Source organism: Setaria viridis, chromosome 9, assembly GCF_005286985.2.
Source record: "Setaria viridis chromosome 9, Setaria_viridis_v4.0, whole genome shotgun sequence".
Classification (NCBI taxonomy): domain Eukaryota; kingdom Viridiplantae; phylum Streptophyta; class Magnoliopsida; order Poales; family Poaceae; genus Setaria; species Setaria viridis.
In genome coordinates this window covers 12,492,162-12,510,840 of record NC_048271.2, presented here as the reverse complement: position 1 = coordinate 12,510,840, position 18,679 = coordinate 12,492,162, and the positions used below count along the sequence as shown (strand labels likewise).

At 41.0% G+C, this 18,679-nt stretch overlaps 2 protein-coding genes across 4 annotated transcripts; both read right to left on the bottom strand.

The window, feature by feature from the left end:
- Positions 1–3,653: 3,653 nt before the first annotated feature.
- Positions 3,654–8,907, bottom strand: LOC117836565 (potassium transporter 27). 3 transcript variants are annotated; one of them, XM_034716021.2, is made up of 11 exons: positions 8,600–8,907; positions 8,288–8,510; positions 7,449–7,697; positions 7,282–7,332; positions 6,324–6,378; positions 6,118–6,209; positions 5,940–5,992; positions 5,698–5,812; positions 5,352–5,606; positions 4,421–5,226; positions 3,654–4,306 (listed from the first exon to the last, which is right to left on the bottom strand). In XM_034716021.2, exons 1-11 carry the CDS (start codon positions 8,747–8,749, stop codon positions 4,052–4,054), a joined length of 2,304 nt encoding a protein of 767 aa, XP_034571912.1. In that variant the 5' UTR covers positions 8,750–8,907; the 3' UTR covers positions 3,654–4,051. The 3 variants fall into 3 exon arrangements, with proteins under 3 accessions (XP_034571912.1, XP_034571910.1, XP_034571911.1); XM_034716019.2 differs by having other exon boundaries at positions 6,118–6,378; positions 8,600–8,906; XM_034716020.2 differs by having other exon boundaries at positions 6,118–6,378; positions 8,288–8,632.
- A 4,210-nt stretch (positions 8,908–13,117) lies between these two features.
- LOC117839687 (probable potassium transporter 16) lies at positions 13,118–18,037 on the bottom strand. Its single transcript, XM_034720081.2, has 10 exons — positions 17,799–18,037; positions 17,375–17,597; positions 16,996–17,247; positions 16,853–16,903; positions 16,048–16,308; positions 15,492–15,544; positions 15,019–15,136; positions 14,685–14,939; positions 13,778–14,562; positions 13,118–13,663 (listed from the first exon to the last, which is right to left on the bottom strand). Exons 1-10 carry the CDS (start codon positions 17,949–17,951, stop codon positions 13,409–13,411), a joined length of 2,406 nt encoding a protein of 801 aa, XP_034575972.1. The 5' UTR covers positions 17,952–18,037; the 3' UTR covers positions 13,118–13,408.
- Positions 18,038–18,679: the final 642 nt, after the last annotated feature.

The following is an 18,679-nucleotide window of genomic DNA, read 5'->3' as shown; positions in this document are numbered from 1 at the left end:
TAAAAATGTTTGATGCTAGTTGTACAGGGAAAAGTTATTTCTCATTTTCCCCTTCGGTTGAGCGTTTGCTCCCATCTGCCTCCGCCATCGCTGTTTGTGACTTCTCCCTCAACTTCCGCCATTGCCGTCCATGCCTCCCACCACCAAATATGTTGTGCTACCCCTATCTAAGCCACTATGAACACAGTGCCTAGAGGCTGAAGTCGAAGCTGTTGCCGCCATCATCTTCCTCTTGAAGCCCCAACCTCTCCTTGCTATGAGCTTTGCCGCCTCGAGCTCCTCATCCCGTTCAAGGTTTCAGTTCATAGACTGCTCTTCGACTGTCCCTTGTAGCGCAATGCCGTGCTTAGGCACATCCAGAGCCACTGCCACATCCGCATCAGTTCATGTAAGAATCTCATGCTTCTCGATCGGTGTTACTGGGAGGAAGGACGTTTTCATTTCCCGAGAGGAACTAGATACTCCCTTCACACCTCTGCCACAGTAGTACCCATGTCATCCAACCCATTATTAACCTGTTCGCCCCACCAGTACGACACCAAGGCCATGGTGGAGGGAGTGACAGTAGGAGGAGTTTAGTCAGGGAGGCAAAGGGAGTAGTGGCTGGCATGATGAGGCTCATATGGTGGGATGGGGCAGCGAATAGGCGTTTGTGATGAACGACAATGAGCCAAGATGAATGAACGAAGGGCAAAAGATTAGTTACATGCTTTCCTTAATTTCATCGATCTGGTTGGAGATGTCTAAAACATAATGGTACGGAGGGAGTACCTAGATTTCTATGTTTTCTCAAGTAATATCTATTCGAAAGTTTTCAAATTATTTTGAATTTTTATGAGTCAATTTAAAAGTTGTTTGAATCTATTGGAGTGTTTTTCCAAAATGGATTATAAAGTTTTCATATACCAATCTCAAATTTACAAGAATTAATTTAATTTTTTTACCTTGAAATTTATATCAATCAATTTGAAAGACTTCTAGAGTCCATTTGGAAATTAGATGGAGTCAGCGTAAGCAAAAAGGAAGGAGATGGGAAGGACGAAGATGCTTACACTACTACGTAATTCATGAATTCTATGTTCCAAACTAACATTGCTAAAATATATTGACCTCTGGCATTATGTGATCGGTTGGTATCAGTTATCCATTTGCCTCCCCTCCAAAGGTTGGTGTTGTAGAAAACAACCGACAATGGATCGCTACGCTCTCATCTTTGGTTGGGCTCTCCCACCCATGAGTCCCATCACTAGCTAGACTACTGTACTTGGATCTGTAGTTATAACTTGCCTCTAGATCTTGCCTCAAAATCCTATCACCAGACATAATAGACACTCGACAGCCAGTTCTTCCATGAATCCCGTTGCTGCCTCCATTGTCCTGCATTGGTGGTGGCACCATGGCTGTAGAGGAGACCTGTTCCCCTCCTCTTCTTTTCTCACTTGCTTGATCCAATATATCAAATTTGTTTTATTGAATTCACCATGGAATATATTTTGATGGTGCATATATTTGGTATTAAAGATGTTATATTTTTTGATAAATTTGGTCAAAGTTGGATAAGTTTGACTTAGGGCAAACCAAATGTGACATGTAAAAAGAGCCGGAGGGAGTAACAGTCATTGGATCTATACTAACTTTCTAAAAAATACCCACCTCTATCACTTAAAAAGTCTAAATTAACCTTTGTATCTAAACTACTCACCTCTACCATTATAAAAAAAATGAAGTAACCCCATAATCTTTATCTAATTATTTACTTATGCCATTATAAACATACCAAAAGTAATCATATATTTGCATCTAAGTTATCCATTTATGCCATTATTAAAAATAACCTGAAATGAATGAGTTTCTTGTAGTGAATGAAGCCTCCATTAGTCTTTTGCTTGTGGTGCAAGGAATGAGAAGGGAGGCAGTCTCTCGATGGCACATGTATGGGGTTGGGGAACAAAGGTCAAAGCTTTCATTGGGTTCCTCTCCTTAGGGCTGATGTATGGATCTAGGAGAGAGAGAGAGAGAGAGAGAGAGAGAGAGAGAGAGAGAGAGAGAGAGAGAGAGAGAGAGGACGTGTAGCCATGAGATTTTCTCAAGTCCGGTCCAGTAGGTCACAATGAGTTTGCTCACTGCTGGCCTCAGAGATAACACGGCAATGACTATATCTCTATTATTTTTTTCAAGAATCCTAAACCCTAACTCTAGCATTGGTTTCAAAGAAAAACGAGAAAAGGTAGTAGCAGCTTTTCACCATTAGTTACAATGAACTGCTTGTAATATTTATATACCATTGTTGGTTCCAAATAAATGGTCATGATATGCCGGCAGTGGAGTCCTTTTTTTGTGGCAATGTGTTAGGTCACTTTTTCTACTGTTTGGTGTGTGAAGGTGTTCTTTTGGGGTACTCTTGGCAGTAGCATGTGCTATAATATTTCCTAGTAGGATGATGGTCAGTAAAACGATGCCGACTTAGTTTCTATAATAGAATTCGAGGAATCTTTTTGGATAAAAAATAACTCCATCACTATGCTAGTTCAATAGCTAAAGCTTCAATATGGTCAAGAACTAACTAGTAAAAATGAGTAAGAGTAGCGGCGCAAGAAAATGGCATCAATGTATTGTCTCTCAATTTTTTCCACTCTCGAACCAAATAGATATAATTATTATATAATATGCGATGGAGTTTGACATAGTATTTAAAACTTATTGTGATTTCTGTGGTGAAAATCAGTTTGAGAGAGTGTCCACGAACTATAAGTCTCGAGGAGCAGTCTCTTGTTGTCACATATTATCAAAATTGGTGGCAAGCAACAAGGTTTATTGAGATGAAATAGGTCGAGATAATAGGTTGTATTAATTTTTACAACACTCTGCACTGCAGCTCGGATATGTTCTACTAGGGCTTCATTGAAAAGACGGCATTGTGTTTGAGGTTCACATAACAACAAATCTATCTGAGAGTTTTTTTTCCCGAGAATATGAAAATTCTATCTTTTTTCTTGAGAGAGGATTTTTTCTTGCGGCTTTTTTGGGTAGAGAGTAGAGATTGTAGTGTTCTGTCTGACTAAGCGGCGGTGCTTGTGATATCTACTTTTGTGGTCTTATTGTGTTTAGGCAGGTTTCTTAGGATGGTCCTAACCTTGTACTATATGCCCTGAATACATTGTGGTCTTTCCAGATTGAGTATGAATGAATCATTTGGTGAAAATAAAATAGGGTTGCAACTCTGATTCCCTTTGCCAATATCTTTGTTCTACAGTACTTTAGTAATAAAGTTAAGCACTAATGCGTACATGCAAATTTCTGTATCCTTCACTACAGTAAATTAAATCAAGCACATTGATTCCCGTCAAATAAAAGAATACACTGGTTCAAATTTTTGGCGAAATTTCACAAATTTTGCTGGTGACTGAATAAAATTATTTTTGGTAAACTATTTTGGAAATTTAAATTAGAATATGATTATATAGGTTGGATAATCATTGGAGAACGAATGGCAACTTCTAACCCCTCCCTTGTACCAGGAGGTTGTCGTTCTATTCCTAACATGAGTTTCATGAATTTCGGTGATTTCGATGGAGACTGAAAAAAAATCATAAGACGAAATTGGAATCCTGACAGTGACTTTCTTGGCATCAAAGGTTTTGTTTTGATGTGAATAGGAGGGGCAATCCCCTACTGATTATAGTATATTAAAAAGGAAGAAGTATGTACAACCACTAAAAAACAAAAGAAGAAAAACCCAAAGAAAACCAACATGAAAAACTAAGAGACAGCTTCTCGCTATTGTAAGATGCCTGTAAAATATTTTTCTTTGCTCTCTGTGGACGACCAATGCAAATTCAGGAAAAAAAATTTCTTATCACATGTGTCATTGTCGGAGATTGAGGATTGAAGGTTATGTCGTCATTTCTCGAGGTCCAAATACTCCAGCTCATTAAGATATTGACTTTCAGAAGAATTGAGCGGATTTGATAGTGTGTTTCTTGGTAACTGGCATTCAAGTTATGTGCAATCGACATCATCAATCAGATATCATGTTCTTCATCCACATTCCTTAGATTTCATATGAGATTCCAACCTTTAGGACTTGACGACGGGGGATCGACATCATCTTCTCACCATTTCTTGAGTTCTTTCTAAGAAATGAGTATAGGTAGTTGACAACAATCTTCTTGAGGAGCGAGGAGTGGGGTCTTGCCACCACCTCACTCTCTCCAAATATGTACACCACACCTTTGTTCATCTCTTCAAGGATAGCCTGTTGCTCCTGTTGGATCTTCATCATCTCTACTATATTCATCTTCTCTCCCTGACACAGAAAATTAAACAAGCATATCAGTGCAACCATTTGAACAGAAAACAAATGATACTGATAAAACGAACCCCTTATGTTTAGATAAAAATCGTGCTATAGACTAGTCACCTGAAATTGTGTAAAAAGCTTGCTCTTTCCACTAGCTTGCCTTATGTGCTCTGAGAACGACTCGGCCGGTGTGAGCATCTCCTCAGCATATACTGCCTTTACTGAGGATTTTTCATGGCTGCCAAAGCTCTCAGCATGAGAGCTACGGTAGCTGGAGGACTGTATCATCATTGGCTCAGAACCCACACCATAAAGGTTGACATCCCGGATGTAGTACTGGAGATGCTCTACAAGTTTACCAACAAAGTCCTTGGCCTCCTCAAAGGGGTCTCGGTACCCATATCGTGCCACGCATTGGAACACCTTATAATCTTCTCTGTCTACTTGTCTAAAGAGGAATCGCTCTGACATGTCAACAGATGGAATTGGCAAATGCTTCATGGAGACGAAAATAAGCACTGAATGAATGGAAGGGATCTTCTCAATTAGGTGAGGGAACACCGGTGGTATGCCTTGAACCAACTCGGTGTAGAAGAGGCCTATCCCTGGGGCTCTCTGAACGTCACGGCGGCCAAGGAGTTCTTTCACTTTGTCACGGGGCACGGAGTGCTCGAGCTCAAAGTTGTATTTCTTCACATGCACATAATGCCACACAATCATCACTACCATTAGGACCGCTGACATTGCTACGGGCACATATGCACCATGCACAAATCGATATAGGATTGCAGATAGGTAGATTAACTCAGATGACATGAAAACGATGAAGAACAAGACAATCCACCATATGCTGATCTTCCATATTAGGAGCATCACTATTGTCAACAATAGTGTTGTGATGATCATCACAAGAACAACACATATCCCTGCATGTACGGAAGGAAGAGACATCGTCACATTTTTGTAGATGTGAACATAGAAAAAACTGAGCTTAATTGTTGAAACAGAAAAAGGAAATGTAATTATAATGAGACACTCTTAGGATCTTTACCATGAGCTTCCCCAATGATGACAGTTGTCTTGAAGCCGATTGTGACGAGGCAAGCACCCAAGCAGAGCAAGTAGTTTACTTCAGGGATATATAACTGGCCTGAATATTGCCTTGAGGTGTGCAGTATCTTAACCCTCGGAAAGCAACCAAGTGTTTGGGAATGGGAAATGGTTGCGAAGGCACAGGATATCATGGCTTGGCTTCCAATGATCGATGCCGCTATCGCAAGGATGAATGTTGGCCAGAATAATGAGACTGCATCCAAGTGGATATATAAAAACCTAGATAAAGAATTCAGCTGTATATATATGTACAAGTGAAATAATTGCGTGGATTTTACACATACTTGGAGTTGATCTGTAGAAACTATTTGCTACATCCTCTAGGTGCATTCTCAAGTATGCTGCTTGCCCAATATAAGCGAGTAACACTGATGGGACTAAACCGAAGCCAAAGCTTAGCTGAAGCAGAGGAAACAAAATGTTATTCTGATATACTTTCTATGTTAAGAGATGAGTACTCTAATTTATATACTTCACACATAAGATCTTTGATTCTTACTTAATGCCTAATTAAGCATTTACATACCTGAATTGATCTGATGCTGAAGTATCCTAGATCAGAAAAAAGGGCTTCTGTGCCTACGAGATTTGCACAATATTCTCAGTATATGTGTATATTGTTCTGTTCAGACTTTTGATTCGAGTGCAATAACCACCATTGTTCTGCTGGACACTACTTGTTGACACACTACAGAGTGGTATACCTGTGAAACAAAGGAGTATGCCACCAAGGGAGACCCATCCTTTCTTCTTGTTCCTTCTGAAATAGTCGATGATGTATTTCAGGTTGAATGCCCTGAGAACACCGGTGTCGTACTTTATTAGGTTGTAAACCCCAACTCCCCCAATGAGGAGAAGCCAAAGGAGGATGACCGGGGCGAACAAGTAACCGACTTTATCAGTTCCGAACCTCTGGATCGCGAACAACAACACCAAAATTCCCACAGTAATCCAAACTATCTCATCTGTGGAAAATGTCACATGTCATTGTCATGCATGCACACCCCGTATTCGTATGCACTATGAAATCAATTATGCAATCTTTTCTTCGAAGTGAGAATTCATTTTCAGGATTTTTGGGTACATGGCAAATGTAGACCAAGTGTTTTCTAGCGGTTCACAAGTCCTCTGAAAGTGTTTCCATCATCGTCCCTATCACATATTTTGGAGATAGTATATGTGTGAAAGTAATCCGCAGAGACCGACCGGATTTTTTCTATGATACATGAGTGGTGCTAGAGCGATTTGCATGTACTGAGCAGTGAGGTGTGTACATTCACACTGGTATGTATTGCTGATTGTGTGGAGTTCAAACAAGCAATGAATCATTGGATTAGATGACAACAACAACGATACTGGCGCTACAACCACATAAAAACTTCTCAGGCTGAACCACACCTTAACTGCTAACAGCGACAGTTCACTTCTAAGTCTTCAGTTGCCTAGCTAGATGGTCGGCGGATTTGAAATCGATAACAGATCGAGGCCTGGAGAGTCATCTTGTAGTGTGTATATTTGGTTTAGAGTCATTGAATTCGTACCCTTATACATGGAGAGTTTTTTTGGTGACCAGATCATATTCATCCAAAGAATACATTTTTGTCCATGTAAAGATTGCTTCAACCATATAGCCAGGCAAATTGGATGTTAATGACGCAACATCAGCATAGATTGGCTGGACCATTAATTGCCAACAACGACAGTCTGCTCCAAGTCTTCAGTTTTTTAGTTGGTGGAGATGTCATACTCAAAAATAAATTAAGACTTGATATTTTTCCTGTGGCAATATTCGGTTCCTACTTACTTCAAGGATTTCTTACATGAAGTGAATCTAGAATGCATGACTTTTGGGTTCTTTTTTCTCATACCTGTTGTAAGATAAGGTGCCTTTTCTTTCAGGCCGCCAACCGCAGAGAGAACTGACACGTTTTCAGGAACAAAGGAAAACCATACGTTAGGCTATGAAAAATCAGATTTAACGTTTACTTTGAATTCACTCAAGATAATGGCAAAAATAGTCTACTCAAGATAGTACCTGAAATTGCAGGAGTTAGAACAGCGTCGCTGATGACCATGGCAGTGGCGAGCATGGTGAGCAGGAAGAGCGAAATCTTTACGGCCTTGTTCGTCTCCAGCAGCTCCTTCATCCACTGCGCTCTCCTCAGCGTCGCTGGTGGCTTGGCGCGGTTGTACTTGGAGACGAGCTCGTCTTCGGCCTGCTGGTTTGGGATCAGGCTGACCTTTGCGTGGCGCGAAATCAGAGTGTAGAGCGCGAACGTTCCTCCTGAGGAAGGAATTGAATCAATTTCTTTCTTTTTTGAAACGAAATTGAATCAAATTCTTGGGGTTACTATTACTCTGTTTTTACTACTTTTCTTATGCCAGCTATTGACCGCTTGTAGTCTTCTATACAATCTCGTCTTGCAGCCAAAGTCTTTGGCTGGGCATGCGCAAGGGGAAGGAAAAAGTGCATGATTTTTTTTTTTTTGCATTGTAAACTTTATGTGGTTATTAGACTGAGTTCAAAGCCTCATAAGTTGGTCGAATTAGTCCAAGTAATTCAGTCATATACCAACATCCATCAGTCATATGGTCCAGTGCATGCATATCTGCCGAATTAGTCTTGCACACATTATATTGGACCATCCTACTACAGACACAGACAGTAATTGGTCTTTCCCCTAAAGAAAATTTCTCCTTCCAATATATTATTGGGTATAGTTAGTAAAAAGTAATGACACTGATATCTGAACAACATGTAAGGGAAAAAAAACACTGCTGTATGATTGTTAATACGTACTCCATGCATGCACTCTAGATGAAGTACTATACATGTCTCTTCTTGTAGCTAGGAAAACGAAAAAAATTACTGACCATCACCGTCGTCGTTTGCTCGGAGGGCGATGTAGACGTACTTGACGACGGTGAAGAGCAGGAAGCTGTAGATGATGAGGGAGAGCGCCCCGAGCAGGTCGTCCGGGTGGCCGACGCCGTCCCGGAACGTGCTCGAGTACACGAACAGCGGCGACGTGCCAATGTCTCCGTACAGGATGCCCACGCACTGCAACGCCAGCCGCACCGTCCGCGCCCAGCTATCCTGCATCTCGCGCACGAGCTCAGCACGTGATCCAAGCGTGCTCATGCACTGACATCTATCGATCTGTACCCCAATGACCGACGACGAACCTGCCCGTGGTTGTTCGCGCCGGCGGCTCTGGTCGCGGCGACGTACAAGGAGTCCTGCCGCTGCATCGCCGGCGGCGCGTCGACCTCGCTCTCGAGGTCGACGATGACGATGTCTTCCCTGCTACTTCCTCTGTCGGCTGCTTGCGCCATACCTGATCGAAATCGGTATATCTCTTGCTATGGAATCACAGGAGCTAGCTACAAGCTAGTAAACTGGTTGTCGCAGCTCTAGAACGAGTTCAAGAGCCTGGGCTCCATTTTATAAGCTCTCCCGTCCCCTGAACGCTCAGTGGTTTCGTTACCTTACCTCCTCCACGTGACCTGCTGCATCTTTGACAACTCGAGCGTCGGAACCTTAATTTCCCATCGTCACCAAATGCATCATCAATCGAGATTGCTGTCTCGTCGCTAGTTCACCGTTCCTGTTGCAGTCCATTCCTTGGACGACGACGCACTGTCGCAGAAGTCTCGTTCGATTCGACATTCTATCTCGCTTGCATTGCTTGCTGATCGAATCTTTGACAAAATCGTTGGATTCAGCCAACCGTGTTTTTCCTACACGTCACGTAATAAACGCTTACAGCATCATTGCTTGCTTATTCGTTATCAAAATAGAGATATGCCGTTGTCGTCTCGATTGCTTCATCAGTAATAAGTAGTCCAGTTTTTTTTTATACATGTACATATATGTGGCAGTCAAAACATGCAGTACGTGTCGCGGTAGGCGCTTTAACATCGCTTTATCCGCGTACGCACGCGCCAAGGAAGTCGTCGGAATCGTAAACCTCAGTTGAGGCCTGCCCGGTTGGCGTCGGCAGTTACATAAGCAGCTGTGATCGATCGTGACAGGGTGGTCGCATGTAATTACCAGATTGTTCGTCGCTTTGCTTCTTCGAGTCACCGGTTTCATACGCGTGTCGGTCGTTGTTTTAGCATTTCAAAATTCATATCTTTTCCTATACACCTACATATACAATATGTATCTAAACACGTGATAACAATTATGAATCTACAAATGTCAAAGTAGCCTACAATTTAGAGGGGAGGAAGTAATTAATTATCTTCTTGTTTTGCATAATAAATAGCCAGGCAACAAAATCACCAGAACATATCTGACCAACTTCATTAAGAATTCCTCCTATAAGCTTCTTTGATAAGCAGAATAAAGTAGAGCCTTTTCTTTGGGTGAAATTACAAAAAAGAAACTGAGAAGCCTGATCAAACTGTGTGCATGCTCTTTGCAACGTCACTTTCTAGACCTGCAGGTGACATACGGGATCGGTAAGTTGACCAGGTAATTGGGGTTGGATGAGTTTTCCGCATTGTCCCATTCAAGGTAGTTCCTACTTCGTACGGTACATGTCTGTATTTCTTGCCGCAGTAGCTTATAACTTCGTCACGAAGAGTGAGTATGTAGGTGGACTATTCTTTGAAGAAATTGGCTTTAATCGTCGCTTAATTAGTAAAAGTTTTAATTCATTATTGATTCTGCTCTAGTCCTTATGCATGTCGTCTCTTTTAGAGATCACATATTTAATTTATACGTCATCATCTAGTTCGTAGATCCCAGTCTTGGGAGAAGTGTGCAGCCATGGGCTGCTAGCTCTAACGTTGAAGTGTAGCCTTAAATTTGAAAGCCATGTGGTCAAAAGCGAGCGGCAATGCACTACTGGTGCAGTGAAACATGATGTCGATGAGTAAGCCAGTCAATATAACGAACATTCTCAGCAGAAATGTACACATCGGAGCTGGAATTCCTTGTACACATACTTTCCCTCTCAGGGCTTGTTTGGTTCAGACGGGATTACATCCCCTACAAGTCACAATCCCTTTGGTCTAGGGAGGGGATTAACCGAACAAGCCATCAGTGGGAACAATAAAATTTGGGGAAACAAACAAATCGATCAGCAGCGAGAATCAATACACAGCTTCTTGTTTAACATTTGTGCAATTAGCAAAATAAAAGCATGGGAGTACCATCCAAGGTTTGATGTATCCACTTATGCTAATTAAGCATACTAGTCCATCAACCCGTGCTCTCATATGTGTTAGCAATTTTTAGAGACGTAAATATTATAAATTTATAAGGAAAATTAGATGACGTAGCTAATAGCAAAATTCCTTACCTTCCGTGCGTTCTCTGTCTCATCTATTGAATATTCTAAGTCTACTTACTTATCTTTATCTAGTTGTGATATACTCTAGTTAGCTATTTCTCAATGCACTTTTCATCAGCATTGATACTTTTCATTTTCACGTGGCACCTCCATACATGTTTGACATGTGATGTAATTGAGCCCTTAGTTTGGACGATATGTTATTTAACATGAAAATCAATATTCTCATCACTTTATGACATACATACATGATTCACATGATGACCATAATTCATGATGACCATATTATGTGTGTGTATCTAAGTTATAATTTTCTATATTAACAATGGTCGAAATAAGTAACTAGAATTATATGTTGGTTTGCTTTTGGGATACTTCTTTTTACATGACGGATGTAGTTAATCTAGGTGTAGAATTAGTGGCTGCATTAGGTTAATTTTTAATGATGGTGATATGGATAATTTAAATGCAAATTTAGGTGTTACTTTGGGTTAGTGTAATAATGGCATGCATAAATGGATAATTTAGGTATAGATTTAGGGCCACTTCAGGTTTTTTTTAATAATACCATATGTGGATCACTGAGATGCAAATTTAGGATTCCTTCTGGTTATGTTTATAATGGCATAAGTGGATAATTTAATGAAGATTATGGGGTTACTTTATTTTTTTATAATGGCAAAGGTGAGTAGTTTAGATACAAAGGTTAATTTAGACTATTTTTTAAATGATAGAGGTGGGTAGTTTTATAAATAAAGCTTAATATAGATCCAATGACTATTACTCCCTCCGGCTCTTTTTACATGTCACATTAGGTTTTTCCTAAGTAAAACTTATCTGACTTTGACCAAATTTATAAAAAATATAACAACATCTCTAATAACAAATATATGCATTATAAAAATATATTCCATGGTGAATTCAATGAAACAAATTGATCTTGTAAATGCTATATTTTTCTATAAACTCGGTCAAAGTTGAACAAGTTTGACTTAAGACAAATCAAATTTGACATGTAAAAAAGAACAGAGGGAGTATTATCAACGATGATTATAGTCTGCAGAATTGATAGCTAGATATTTCTATTTTTGCAAGAATGTTTAGGATCTATGTTATTTTTTCCTAGCACATCTTGTGATGAATAACGCGAAAGCTCCAAAAGGATCCTCCAATTAGTAAGGCTTTGAGGACATGACTCCACTCACTAGGGTTCAAATCTTAGTACCTGTGATTGAACATAGGTGAGTGTTTTCAACAATATACCTGCTTGTTAAGCCCAAGTTGATACGTTACTTAGGTTTATTTTGATGTGTTGAGTAATGCATAATTATGTTTATGGCTAACTAGAGGTGGTAATGGGGTTGGTCAAATAGGTAGAGAGACTTTCTTGGCTCATGATATGTCGGTGAATTTACATGATGTGATGATTAATAACAAAGTTGTGAAGTCCGAGTAGGAGACTTGAGCTGGTGGACCTTGAGAGGCTGGTAAAACTATGGGCAATCTGCATTACTCACATGAAGAGTGCAAGAGACAAGAATTGAGGAGGAATAAAGGTGATGAAATTTGTGTCAGCCAAGTATGGGTATGTGTCAAATTCAAGTCAAGAGTCAAGCTGTTGTAGGAGGATGCAAATCACATAACAACATCTTGGCTCAATAGTGAGGCAGACCACACCTCAACGAAAAAGAGCTTGTTTGAAGGCTAAGCAAGTAATGAGGAGCCGTACTGTAAGAAAGTGTCAACAAAAAAGAGCTTGTTTGAAGGCTAAGCAAGTAATGAGGAGCCATACTGCAAGAAAGTGTCAGTGCAAGGCACTTTGTAAGTTTCTCCTCAAAATTTGGGGGTTGTGGTTCCGTGGGCCAGATCATGTGGCTTGCGTCAAAGTAATACTATGTCATGAAGGTATTAAGCCCATGGATAAAAATTGAAACTTGTTTATTGTTATGTCCTTAAGGGGAATATTTAGTGTTAACTTGTACTAGGTGGTTTGAGATATGTCTGAACACATATAAGTAAGAGGGTGGACTACTGCTCACCACCTCTCCAAGAATTATTCTCATTTTCCTAATGCTTAGACTTGCATTGGTTGGTTATCCCAAGAGATAGAATAGATGTGAGAGCTCTTGACATAACCTCATCAAGAGTAGGGAGATGAAGGGTAGCTTCCGAGCCATGTACTTTGATGATTCTTCTTTGATTAATCCAATTCCTCAAGGATTTGATAAAATCGTGATGCGCTCCTCCATCTTTTATGGATTCCCTTGATGTTTCAACATGTTTTTTGGATTTTTGTTTCTTGGACTTGACTTTAGTTTGAGGCATGTCTCTTGTTTGATTTGAGTGCCAGGACATGTGTGAGAACTCCATGATCATGGTTTGATCCATATTCCACATGAGTAGCTCAAATTTGAAAATTTTTCCAAGTTCCACTTTTTCTTAGGTTTTTTCTCAACCTCACAAATCAAAGGTGAAGTTTCGATTTTTTTTCAAATAGATCTTTAGGCCAAAGGCTCATCATGTCATAGAGATGACATGGTTCAATTTTAGGAAGATTGGAGTAATAAACAAGCATTTGAGCTATTATTTCATTCACATATAAGGCATGAAAGTCGAAATGACCCCCCTCCTGAACCACTAATTTGAATTATATATAATAGTTTCTACTAACTGTAACAACTCAACATAACCCTTAGATCTCATAGGTAATTCCAACCTTAAGTAGTTGGCCTCGTGGAATCGATAGCATCTTCTCTCCATTCCTTGAGTTTTTCCTTAGAAAGCTATATACATAGTTTACAATGATTTTCTTTAATAGGTTTGAGTGCGGCTTGGCTACCACTTCAGTCTCCCCAAGTATATAAACAACACCATTGTTCACCTCAGTTTGGATAATCTTTTGGTCTTCTTCAATCTTGAACATCTCCTCTATGTTCATCTTTCCAGTCTGTTGTAAAAATAGGTATTAAATCACACCATTGTATATATATATATCAGAAGCTATAGTTGATAATAAGAATACATTTTAATTAACCAAGACATTCATGTATGAATTAATCACCTGTGTCAGTATATTGCTCATACCAACTGGATGCATCGTGAGCTCTGAGAAGGATTGGATTGGTGTAAGCATTTCCTCCGCATAGATGGCATGCCCGGAGGGCTTCTCCTGATAAAAGCTGTCAATGTGAGCGCTGTGATCATTAATCCTCAACGGATCACCTAATCCATAGAGGTTGGCATCCCTGATATAGTATTGGAGGTACTCAACTAATATTGTAACAAATCCATTGGCCATTTCGAGCGTGTCACGGTACCCATATCGGGCCACACAACGGAACACCATTAGCTCTTTAGGCTCCACTTGTCGGAATAGGAAGCGCTCTGAGACATTGACATGTGGAATTGGCAAATGCTTCACAGTGATGAAGACAATAACTGAGTGAATGGTAGGGATTTTCTCAATGAGGTGAGGGAATATGGGTGGTATCCCTTGTACCAACTCAGTGTAGATGAGCCCAAAACCTGGAACTCTCTTTAGGTCCTGACGCTCAAGGATATACTTCACCTTATCACGTGATACAGTATGCTCAAGCTCATACTTATAACGTTTGACATGCACGTAGTGCCACACAATCATGATCGTCATAAGAACTGCTGAGATTGCTAATGCCAGGTATGGTCCATGGATGAACTTATATAGAACTGCAGCTGTGTAGATGGACTCTGTGGACATGAAGACGATGAAGAAGATGATTATCCACCAAATGTTTACCTTCCATATGAGGAGCATTACTATTGTCATCAGCAATGTTGTGATGATCATCACAAGGACCACACAAATTTCTGTGTAGAAATTCATAGTAGATACATTGTAAGGCTATCATTTTTTGGAATGTTTATAAACATACATTTGTTAAAGGAGTAATCAAAATAAGGATTAAGATATATTAATTTTGAATTCTTACCATGTGCTCTGGCAATGAAACCAGTCGTCCTAAAGATTAGTGTCACCACGCAAGCAGATATGCAAAGAAAGATGTTTACTTCAGGGATGTACATTTGACCCGAATAATGCCTTGATGTACGCAATATCTTGACCCGCGGGAAACAATTAAGTGCTTGTAAATGTGACATGGTTGCAAAGGCACACGAGACCATAGCTTGACTTCCAATTACTGCTGTAATGAGTGCAAGGATGAATGTTGGCCAAAATAAAGAGCCTACACAAGAGCACATCAAGTTAGTTTTGTGATGAAAAGTTAAGAAATATATAGTAGGATACTTTTATGTGTTACATACTTGGAACTGAATTGAAGAAAGCATTAGATATATCCATGTCCATGTGTTTCCTCAGGTATGCTGCTTGCCCAATGTAGGTGAGCAATACGGATGGTAATAAACCAAAGGTGGAGCTCAGCTGAAAGACAAGACAAGAAATTCAGTACTACCCCTACAATTTTGACGTTTGTACAATAGCCATATAAGTAACGGAAGAAGTTAGCGGGTCAACTAGTTATTTACACCCATAGTCATGAGAAGATTTTAAAGAAAACAATAATTCGAAATTATAGTACTTTGCATGCATAATAACCCAAGGTACCATTTGGTTATGTTTATCTCCTTTTCCTCTCTTCAGAGCTACCAACTAAAAGTAGATGAAAAAGGGGAAAAAGTGTTTTTCATACAACAATTATTTTTTTGGGGTTGGCATCATAAAAATTACTTCTACTTTGTATCTTATTTTACAGAAAAATGATCAAAATTGTCTGTACCTGTATAGATCTGATGCTGAAGTATCCCAGATCAGCAAAAAGAGCTTCTGTGCCTGCCATAGAAGAAAAATTCTACCAATTCAATGAATAGCATGTGTTTCAGAAATGAAATATATTGTATTTATCTTGAATATTATTTCCATTCATTTTTATGTTCTTTCCACGTCATTTCGTGATATTTATTGAATAGTTGGACTACAGCTGATACACTTCATAAATCAACAAACGGTACTCGCTAATTGCGTGGTAGCCATGCAATTCTTGTACAAACATTTAGCCGTCACAAGAAGTTGCTTGCTATGCCGGTTGGTTCGGACTTACTGGTGGATTTATTGGCAGGTGGAAAATGCGTGTGCAATATGAAACCTACAGAACGAGGCTTTGACTCTGCGGTTATACTAGTGACAAAACCGAACTGCGCATGTTCAGCAACATAATACTAGTCAAGAGATTCTTGGGAGCATTTTAAGCTTGCGCCAAGTATTGCCTTGTAATAAAATGCCAAAAACTAAGCAAAAGTTACTGCTTGTTTTCGCCGTGTGATGCAGGTATGTACCTGTGACGCAAAGTAGAATTTCGCCTAAAGAGACCCATCCTTTCTTTTTGGTCCTTCGAAAATAGTTGATGATATATTTTGGGTTGAAAGCCCTCAAGGTGCCTATATCATACTTGATTACGTTGTAGAGCCCAATACCGCTGATCAAAAGAAGCCACAGGGTAACCACCGGTGCAAATGTGTAACCGATTTTGTCGGTCCCAAAGTGCTGGACCGAAAAGAAAACCACCAGAATCCCCACTGTGATCCACACCTCGGCATCTGCTAGGAAGAAGTGATAACAATATCAGAAATTATGCCTAGTGGTAGTTGTCAAGACGCAAATGCACGCGCTAGAGATGCCAATATTGCTTGTATATTGAAACTTCAACACTTTTAACCTTTACAACTCGAACTCATGGTGAACATATATTTGCATGTTTTTCCTTTCCATTATTCAATTTTGATAGTCTGAACTCTAAATCTATGCTGGGTTCTTCTTTAATTTAAAGAACAAAAAATAATTGAGGACGCGCAATCTTGTGGACTAGTTTAATTGCCTGACCAATTCAACTAGTCAGCATTTGCAGGTAACTAATCTGGTGTGCACTCTCTGCGAGATGATGTCTCGGAACAGAACTGGGCACTGGAATTGGTGACGCAAGGCCGTACATATGCCTATATATAGAGGGTTGACAAAATTGCAGCAAGCAACTTTTGTCACTTGACTAAGCAAGCAAATTACGCATTCTCCTATGACTTTTTCCTTCTTTTTTTCGCTGCGAAAATTTGCTTTTAGTAGCTATTAATAATTTACTATTATTACCTTTTGTCAGATGAGGTGCTCTCAACTTCAGACCGTTGACCGCTGCCAGAACTGAGCCACATATTCAAGCATTCATGCAAATTGATCAGCATGTGAGGTCACCAAATAAGATTAGTTAACCTTCATATGCAACGATCTATTACCGGAGATCGGAGGGTTTAGCATGCAGTCGCTGATGGCCAGCGCGGTCGCAAGGATGGTGAGGAAGAAGAGCGTGATCTTTGCGAACTTGCTCGTCTCCAGCAGGTTCTTCATCCATTGAGCTCTCCTGAGCGTCGCCGACGGCTTCGGGTGATGCTTGTACCTCAACACGAGCTCATCCTCTGCCTGTTGGTTTGGGATCAGGCAGATCCTGGCGTACCGCGAGATCAACGAGTAGAGAGCAAACGTTCCACCTGAGATGACGAAAGAACAGGAAAAAAAAAACATGCAGATCCGTTGTCAAACATCTTCAGTAACTAACTCTCCTCCGGCTACTACTCCGTAGAAGAGAGGGCGCCGCCGCAACGACGACGAACGCACCGTCGCCCTCGTCGTTGGCGTGGAGCGCGATGAAGACGATCTTGATCATGGTGAAGAGGATGAAGCTGTAGATGACGATGGAGAGGACGCCGAGGACGTCGTCCGGGTGGCCGACGCCTTTCTTGAAGGTGTTGGAGTAGACGTACAGCGGCGAGGTGCCGAGGTCGGCGTACATGATGCCGACGCACTGGAACGCCAGCCGTAGCGTCCGAACCCAGCTCTCCTGTACACACAGGCAGGTACCATCACTAGGAAGATCGTAGGAACAATAATCCTGTTGCTATTAATTCCAGCAACTGGGTTTAGGGTATGATCGATATGTAACCTAAGAACATAAGCTTTAGCTGCTTAACGATCTGCCATGTTCATGGATCGTCAAAGATCAGAATAGATCAAGCTAGCTAGCCCACGCATCTGTGTATACCTGGCCATGGTGGCCGGCGTGATGCGCTGGCCTCGTGGCGTCGCGGTAGAGCGAGTCCTGCCGCAGCGAGTTCCCCGGCGGCGGCAGGTCCAACTCCAGGTCGCCGCTGTGCGGCACAATCTCCAGGCCACCTCCGGCGTCGGCATGGGCCATCTTTGCCGCCGGCGTCTTGGTGCTCGGTTTCTAGTTGCCGTACAGGTATGGAACTACCTGTGTACGATGGCGTCCTTTGCTACAAGGAGCAGAGTGCACAGTGTACACGGATGGCACCCTGGGACGACCCTTATATAAGGCAACCTACGAACGTCGCCTGTGCAACTTGTGCCGTTTTTTCCCATCTTTGCGGCGGCGGTGCAGCTTGGAACTTGCCGATTTACGAAGAACCTTTGTTTAATTTTATTGGTTAATTGCCGGAGGAAATCTACGCAACTATGACCTAGGCTTTTTATGTGAAAATAGTAATATAGCTATGAAATTACACTAGTAGAGAACTGGGCTTTAATCCCGGTTGGTAAGGTGCAAATATCCCGAAAATGCATCCGGGATAAACCAACCGGGACAAAAGGGGGGTCTTTTATCCCGGGTCACTCAACCGGGACAAAAGACCCCCTTTTATCCCGGTTGGTATTACCAACCGGGATAAAAGGGTCGAGAGCGCCGACGCTGCAAAAAAAAAAATATTTCCCGAGCTCCCAGGAGTCGCAAGTCACAAGTCACGCGATTTTTCACGCGAAATATGCGCGTGCGCGGTTCGTGGGATTCGAACCCACAACCTCCAGCCTCGCGCGTAGCTTCCTTGCCATCCCACCTACACACCACATCTGACTATATAGGGGATACTATCCTTTTGATTAACTCGTGGGGGACCCTTTTATCCCGGT

Bases quoted from the DNA above. Each gene is read 5' to 3' on its own strand.
- LOC117836565 (XM_034716019.2), bottom strand. From the start codon at position 8,749: ATGGCGCAAGCAGCCGACAGAGGAAGTAGCAGGGAAGACATCGTCATC. The intron at 7,698-8,287 runs GTCAGTAATTTT...TTCCTTCCTCAG, and splicing joins AGCAAACGACGACGGTGATG to GAGGAACGTTCGCGCTCTAC. The intron at 6,379-7,281 runs GTATGAGAAAAA...CATTTTCCACAG, and splicing joins GGCACCTTATCTTACAACAG to ATGAGATAGTTTGGATTACT.
- LOC117839687 (XM_034720081.2), bottom strand. From the start codon at position 17,951: ATGGCCCATGCCGACGCCGGAGGTGGCCTGGAGATTGTGCCGCACAGC. The intron at 14,563-14,684 runs GTAAGAATTCAA...ATTTCTACACAG, and splicing joins TTTCATTGCCAGAGCACATG to AAATTTGTGTGGTCCTTGTG. The intron at 13,664-13,777 runs GTGATTAATTCA...TTTTTACAACAG, and splicing joins TGAGCAATATACTGACACAG to ACTGGAAAGATGAACATAGA.